The sequence below is a fragment of the Cricetulus griseus genome (genome assembly GCF_003668045.3).
Source record: "Cricetulus griseus strain 17A/GY chromosome 1 unlocalized genomic scaffold, alternate assembly CriGri-PICRH-1.0 chr1_0, whole genome shotgun sequence".
NCBI classification, from domain to species: Eukaryota; Metazoa; Chordata; class Mammalia; order Rodentia; family Cricetidae; genus Cricetulus; species Cricetulus griseus.
This window is the reverse complement of record NW_023276806.1, coordinates 275058757-275066276: the sequence shown is the minus strand read 5'-3', so window position 1 is coordinate 275066276 and position 7520 is coordinate 275058757. Positions and strand designations below refer to the sequence as shown.

Here is a 7520-nt window from a genome sequence, read left to right as displayed (position 1 = left end):
CTGCAGCTCAGCAGAACTTCAGAGCGAACACAAGCGCTCAGCTGTCCACTGCTGCTTGACACTGACCGACCCGCCGCTCTCTATACTTTTGCGCACAGAGGAGTAGGTAACAATTAGAAACCATTAAGGGATAAATAAGGGGCAGGGGGTACCCCGATCCCGCGTGGGGTGGCCTCTAAAGTAGAGACTGTCTCACGCTTACCCTTCCACTTTTTTTTCCAACCACAGGATGGCGCCTCATCCTTTGGGTGCGCCCACCATCCAAGTGCCCCGAGAGACCCAGCAGCCTTTCTCTGGAGCCTTGGACAATGAAGTGCTCAGTTCCAAATCCACCCTACCAAGCCCCACTCTCATGTCGAGGGACTGCTCCGAAGCAGAAGCGGGTGACTGCCGAGGGACCTCGAGGAAGTTCCGCACACGGCGCGGAGGTCGCAACCGGCCCAAAAGCGAGTTGGCACTGAGCAAGCAACGGCGTAGCCGGCGAAAGAAGGCCAATGACCGGGAGCGCAATCGCATGCACAACCTCAACTCGGCACTGGATGCGCTGCGCGGTGTCCTGCCCACCTTCCCGGATGACGCCAAACTTACAAAGATTGAGACATTGCGCTTCGCCCACAACTACATCTGGGCACTGACACAGACTCTGCGCATAGCGGACCACAGCTTCTACGGGCCGGAGCCCCCTGTGCCCTGTGGGGAGCTGGGCAGCCCGGGAGGTGGCTCCAATGGGGACTGGGGCTCTCTCTACTCCCCAGTTTCTCAAGCTGGCAGCCTGAGCCCTACCGCTTCGCTGGAGGAGTTTCCTGGCCTGCAGGTGCCCAGCTCTCCCTCCTGTCTGCTCCCGGGTGCGCTGGTGTTCTCAGACTTCTTGTGAAGAGACCTGTCTGGCTCTGGGTGGTGGGGGCTGGCAGAAAGGGGGGGAGCAAGAGCCGCCGAAGTGGGAGGTATTGGAGGCCCTCAAGTGTCCTTACTCCTTCTGGTTCTCACTAGCCGGGTCCTTGACCCCACTCACTGGTTCAACCAGGCTCTCCTCGCAGCACCCTGGCTGCTGTCTTCTTAAAGCTCCTCTGTATAGCAACCTCAAACTCTCTTCAAAGCGGATGAGAATGGTAGCGCTACACAGTTGGAGACTCCCATACTTCCTGGCGACCTCGCCCTCATTCAAATCTTTGTCAGCCTCTGACCATCGCTGTCTCCAGGGTGGCCCAATCCAGTGTTGGGTCTCACTGCACTGGTTGTCTCATCTAGCTCCTGCTCACTCACCTTGCTACACCGACAATGCTCAGCCTCTCTGCTGCCCATCAAATACAGGGTTTCCGGGACACTCCATTCTGCCTTAATTCACGAAGGTGATTTTCTGCCTTCTCGTTCTGCACTTTTCAAGCCATCACCCTCCCCCGAGGGGAGACCGGGTTGTGAACTGGGGAAAGCCCTGGCCTATGGCCCAGGCTTGGCTCCTGTGTCTGAAACTGTAAGCTGCAGGGACAGGTTCCTTCCTGGAGCACTGCTCGTCTCCCTAAAAAGGAAAAAAGAAAAATCAGTTTGTGAATGGTATAATGCCTTTTGAAATGAATTTTGTTATGGTAAATTATATACCTTCTCCCCCGTTTTACACATTTGTATTTATTGATGCTATTTCATGGTAGGAACGTTGATATTTTGTATATAAGAGGATCAGGGACTGGTGATTGAGTTTGGGGACTAACTAATAAAAGATGGATCAGCAAGGTGGACTCCATTGTGCTGAGAGAAGGAGAGGAGGGTGGCAGCCACCTCTGGGGAGAATAGGGCAATTCTACTCCCAGGAGTGTGGTGAGGATTTTTCTAGGGCCTGGGGCCTCTATTTTGAGTGCTGTGCTGGAGGTGTAGGGCAGAAACATAGGAGGTTTCTTAAGAAATCATCAGTCTGGGGCGCCTGTTTTCTCTGAGACTTGCCTACGTTCAACAGCACTTCAGAAGAAAGGCAAGTCTCTAAATGAGGTTAGTGATTTTATGAGCCCCCCCACCACTTATTTGCCCGGATTTAGAACTATACTGCCCTTAGGAAAAGGAGAGAGTAATAACTTAGAATTATAACAGGAGTCCCTAGAACACCATCCCCAGCAACACACCTGCTAAGGTATTCATTTAGACACCCAGCATGACTTCACTCCTAAGGCACATTTTACTGACCAGGCTCCAGAAAACCACATTTTTCAAGCAGTTTAGTGGAGAACGTAGAGGGTCCAGCTGGGATCTCTAGTCCCCTAGAAACGTGTGCTCTCATCTGACTATGTATCTGCTCATAAAGTGCCCTGGCTTTTCAGCCCAGTGAGCAAGTTCTCTAGCTCTCTAGCTGGCTGGAGATTGGCTCACTCTGGCACTGAAAAACCCCTGAGGTGCTAACAGAGAGCTGAGGCCTGGCATTGTCTCAGAGAAGCTCTGCTGAGCTATAAGGAAACTGCACACTTTGCCCTTTGGGATCAAAAAGTGGAGGACAGATATCCAGGCACCCACCCAAAGGGGGAAGAAAAAGAATGGAACCCATCCAGGTGGGGTGCTGCCAGGGACTCTGATCTGTGTAGGTTGCTTCTGTCCTAGAGCTTACAGGTGGCAGTTTCTCAGGCTCTGATGCTAATGCCTCTTATGTCTTTCTCTCTGATGCTCCCCCACCCCCCGCCGCCAATCTGAACATTTCCTCTGTTTCCAAGTTCCTAAAGGAAGCTCAGAGGGGTTGTCTTCCTTATTAAGGATAGGGTTTGGGGGGGGCAGGTGGACAGTGCAAACAAGTGAATGAAGGAAGCGTTGTTTCCCTTGGTGGCTTTAATCTGGGAGGAGGAGATTAAGGGGTTATTGGAAACCTCAGCAACAGCCAACTTTCCCCCTGGGGCACTGCCCAGGTGTCAACAGCTCCGTGCTGCACAGACCAAGCCTGCTATACATTAAGCACGGGGTGTGTGTGTGGGGGGGGAGATAGGCAGATCTGAAAAACAGCAATGTTCTGCCCTTTTCCTGTTTTAGAATGTGGAAAGTAGCGTGGGTGCTCGTTTGGTACAAGTGACTATCTGAAGCAAGATAGTGTCCAGAAGGAGGCTGAGGTGCACCCACTGTGGGATGTCCCAAGTACTCTCTAAGGGGAGTAGGTGAATCCACACAGCCTCATCCTCTGCCACATGAATGGACACATGTACAATTTAAGCCCTGTGGTTCAGCTGCCACCCAGAATTAAGTGTGGATTTGACTCCAGAGCTATCTCATCTATTCTCTGAGTTGTGGTGGGGTGGGGTGGATGAAGGTTTAGGGCTTGATTTGAATTCCTGCAAAATGTAGGGTTCTGTGGCTTGGATAGAGGCATCAGTGTGTGCTTCTTACTGAAATGTGGGAGCCATGAATCCAACTACAAAACAACCTTGCCTCTCACCTCTCTGGACATTGGATGTTTTGCAGCTTTTAAAACTCCGTGTCCTGCTGGAAACTCCTTCTGGCTGGCTTTCTTTGTTTGGTCTTGTGGTCTAGGGTCACCATCAGTGAGTGCCCAGCTCCCAGAAGCCCTGACAAGATCCCAAGTCCTGTCAGGAAAAGCCCTTGGGTAGAGTGTATCTCCATCCTCTCCTGCTTTTGTCTGAGTCCAAGTCTAGCTCCCAGAACAGCACATGAATCTTGGACTCAAACCCCCCCCCCAACCCCTTCAGCACACACAAGCAGGTAGATTTATGGTGCCCTGCCCTCATCCCACCCCTCCCCCCAACCCCCAGCCAGCCTTGGTTGGAGGACAAAGCGACCCAGAGCTGTTGGAATGCTAATGTCTGGGAGCCAGGCCACTGGGCTGGCACAAAAGCAGGCAGGACTGGGAGCAAACTTCCCCTTTGGGGTACAGGGCTGTATGACCTTGGACAAGTCTCCAAGCCTCAGCTAAATCAAAACAGCAGTTAGAGACAGTTTCTCAAAACCCATTCCCTAGATTTTTGGGAGACCAAGAGATGAAGTTACAAACAATGAAGTTACAGCTCCTCCAACCTCACCCACACTTCTGCCAGAAATGGTCCCTAGCACCAAGGTCAGTGTGGGAAGGCATGGAATGGGGTAGTTTATGGAATAAACACCAAGCAAATCTAATTACATTTATGCAATCTTTCTCTCTTGAATCCCCCCTCCCCACTTTACACCAACCTTCAAAATTCTGGCAGGCCAGTGCTCAAGAAAAGAGCAGGAGCTGGTACTTGCTGACCTGCCTGCCCGACCTTCCAGGGCCAGATGCAGGGATGGATTGTGGGGGATTTGAGGCTAGGCACCCATTTCAGGTACCCTCTTAATGCCAGTGTGCAGAGCAAGATGAATGGCCTCACTCATGTGAACACTGGTCCCAGAAGTGGCCTTCATAAGTCTTGTAGTCATCTGGTGACTGTGAGAGAAAACAGACCTGAGACAAAGACTCTCGTTTAGTAGTCTGGAGCTTTTTACTCTGCCTTTCCGTAAAAGAGGAACAGGAGCCAGAGGACAAGTCTTCGGAGTCTAGTCAGTTCCTTGGGGTTCCAGTAAGGTCCCTGTGCGATTCTCCATCCGGTTTCTAGACCTCCTGGCCAACTTCCATGTCCTGTCCATTACCTCTGCTTCGGAGATCCCTGGTCCAAGGCCGACTGATGAAATGTCACTGCCGGGCTAATTTTCAGAACTGGCTGCTTAGATCCTGAAGCCTTAAGCGCGTCCCTGGCCATGGTGCTGAAACAGACTTACTGACCTAGCACAAAAGATACTCTCCTAGACATGTCCTGTTTTCAGCCCAGTAAACTGCCTGCCTACCCCTTCAGTCCAGGTTTCCAGGATGGAGTCCTGGGGATATGGGATTGCCAAGTGTCCCTAAGTGGGTAAGTATGGGCTCTGTTGCTACTGGCTGACCGGGTGACCCTAACAATATCTTCTCTCTCTCTCTCTCTCTCTCTCTCTCTCTCTCTCTCTCTCTCTCTCTCTCCCCCTAAATTAGAAGTGGAGTTGAACAGTATGTTCAGAAAACTCCAACAGAATCTAAGAAGTCCTATTTCCTATAACAATGTTACAAGTTTGGTCTGGGGAAACCCTAGATGGCAGGCATTGTTTGGAAACCTTTCCAATATGTGTTTTCTCTTTGAGTTACAATGAAGTTTTAATGATTCCAAGAGCAAGAGTAAAAGAAAGTCTTCCAAATGCAGACACAGACTGGCAGAGAGGTGGCTAGCAACTGCTTTAGAGTCAGACACACGAGTTCAAATCCTGATGTTGCTACTAATGAGTGGTTTTGCATTAAAGTTCCCTTTACCTTCTTAAAGCCTATTTTCCTCATTCATGAAGCTGAGACAATGACTAATAGCCATGTAACTGGGCTGTTGTACTCAGTAAGTATACTTGTTTTTGTCTTCCAAGCTCCAATCTATGGTACCTATTAGTTTCTAAATTTGTCTCGAGTCCTTCTATTCCCTTCTGGGAGGGAGAAGGGTGACAGTGTGAATTTGAATTTGCTCTCCACCCCTGACTGTTGTAGACAGGCACAAAGGCCACACACCACATCCCAGCAACCTTTCCTGAGCCCTAGAAATATATACTGTCCCCTTGGGGACTCCAAACAAGAATCCCCAAAATGGAATTCCTCTGCACTCCCCCCAGAATCAATTTCACCTTCTGGATTGTAAGTAGCATCATTTTGAATAGAAATCTAGATTCTTCTAGACTTTCCTCCCTCATTGCCACTTCATGGGTAGCCTTCAAGTCTTCCTGATTCACCTTCTCTTTTTAATTTTTAAAGTTATATTCACCTATCAAATTAGAGTATTGCACACATGATCCCATCCATCTGTGTGGGGACACACAGTGCATGTGTGGAAGTCAGAGGACAATTTGTGGAAGTCAGTTCTCACCTTCTACTCTGTGGGTCCTGAGGACTGAACTCAGACATTCAGGCTTGGTGGCAAGAATCTTTCATCTGTGAGCCATCTCACTGCTCCTCTTTCTCACTGAGCCATCTCACTGCCCATCTTTTCTGGCACATGGCCCCTTCAATTCAACTCTTTCCCCCTCACATGGAGAGATAACCTAACTCAATTCCCCTTCTCTACCCTGTACCCTCCATACTCCTGTACCAGAGTCCCATCCAATATGCAGAATTACCTTGCTGTTCTTCTGTTTAGAGTCTTCTTGTAGCTTCCAACTATCACGATGGGAAGTTCACATTCTAACGTGGAAGGGTGGGGTGATGGGAACAGAAGCAAATCTGAGTCCAGTTCCCAGCTGGTTCTTCCTTTGTCCACAAAGTGGAGACTACAACATTTCCTTCCAGGGTACAGACTATGGCAAAGTCATGAGAGAACATCACCAATAATTCCCCGAGCTGAACATCCCTGATGGATGGGTAGCTCTGCTTGTGCCACTGTTTATGAACTCCTTCCATCTATATCTTCCATCAGTTCCTAGGTACTAGACAACCGAAAGATTGAGGTTGCATCACTGTGGGTTCCACCAGTGGGAAAAGAAATAAAGCCTAGACCAGGCTCACCCACAGTCTTCAGGCTTCAACCCTGAATTATCACACAACACTTGTCATCATGTTCTCCTAGGGTAATGAGACAAGTTTCATCTAGCTGGATGAGAGACTGTACCTGGCTTGGAGAATTGGAGACCGGATTCTGGATTGAGGTGAGGACTGCATTGGGTGACACATGTTATTTTTTATTGGATTTATCATACCAGAATGTACACTTGTGACTAAAGAGCTGACATGCCTATTTTTGAAATGAGCAATATACTTTATCATTAACCTAGGACAGTTGAAACTCTGTGCCCCTGGATCAGTATCTTCCCATCTCTTTCCTCCTGTTTATTTTTATTTTTTTAGTTTTATTTTATACATATGACTGGGGTCCACAGAGTCCAGAAGGCAGTGAATTCTCTCCTTCCACCATGTGAGTCTCAGCACTCATACCCAGGTCTTGAAGCTTGGTGGCAAGCACTTTACCTGCTGAACTATCTCCCTGGCCTGTGTGTGTGTGTGTGTGTGTGTGTGTGTGTGTGTGTGCATGCATGTATGTGTACTGAGAATACTAAAAGTCTGTTTTGAAATATACAATGTGTTATCATTCACTGTGGGACAGCTGGGATCATCTGACAGATATGTCATCTCATTGAAGCTAATTATCAGCCCAGCTGAAGCTTTGTACACTTTGATCAGCATCTTCCCGTGCCCCCTCCCTCCTCGTGCTCTGGTCCCTACCTCTCTATTATTTGTTTCTTTGAGATGCTGTTTTTTAGTTCCACGGATGAGCAAGACCACACACAGATTTTCTGTGCCTGGCCTATTTTTACTCAGTGTCATGCTCTTCTGTACCATCTGTGTTGCTGAATGTTATCCCACCGTGGATGCATACCACATTTTCTTTATGCATTCGTCAGTTAGTGAGCATGTGTTTTCAGATCTCAGATACTGTAAACAGTGGCTGTGCAGGCATGTTATCCTCTATATACTGATTCTAATTCCAGAAGTGGATCGGTGGATCTCTTTGTTTAGGAATCTCTAG

The 7520-nt window shown here is 48.9% G+C and overlaps 1 protein-coding gene across 1 annotated transcript; it reads left to right on the top strand.

Annotated features, from left to right (window-relative positions):
• The first annotated feature begins 229 nt into the window (after positions 1–229).
• On the top strand, positions 230–874 carry Neurog3 (neurogenin 3). The gene has a single exon (XM_027388230.2). It carries the CDS (start codon positions 230–232, stop codon positions 872–874), a length of 645 nt encoding a protein of 214 aa, XP_027244031.1.
• Positions 875–7520: the final 6646 nt, after the last annotated feature.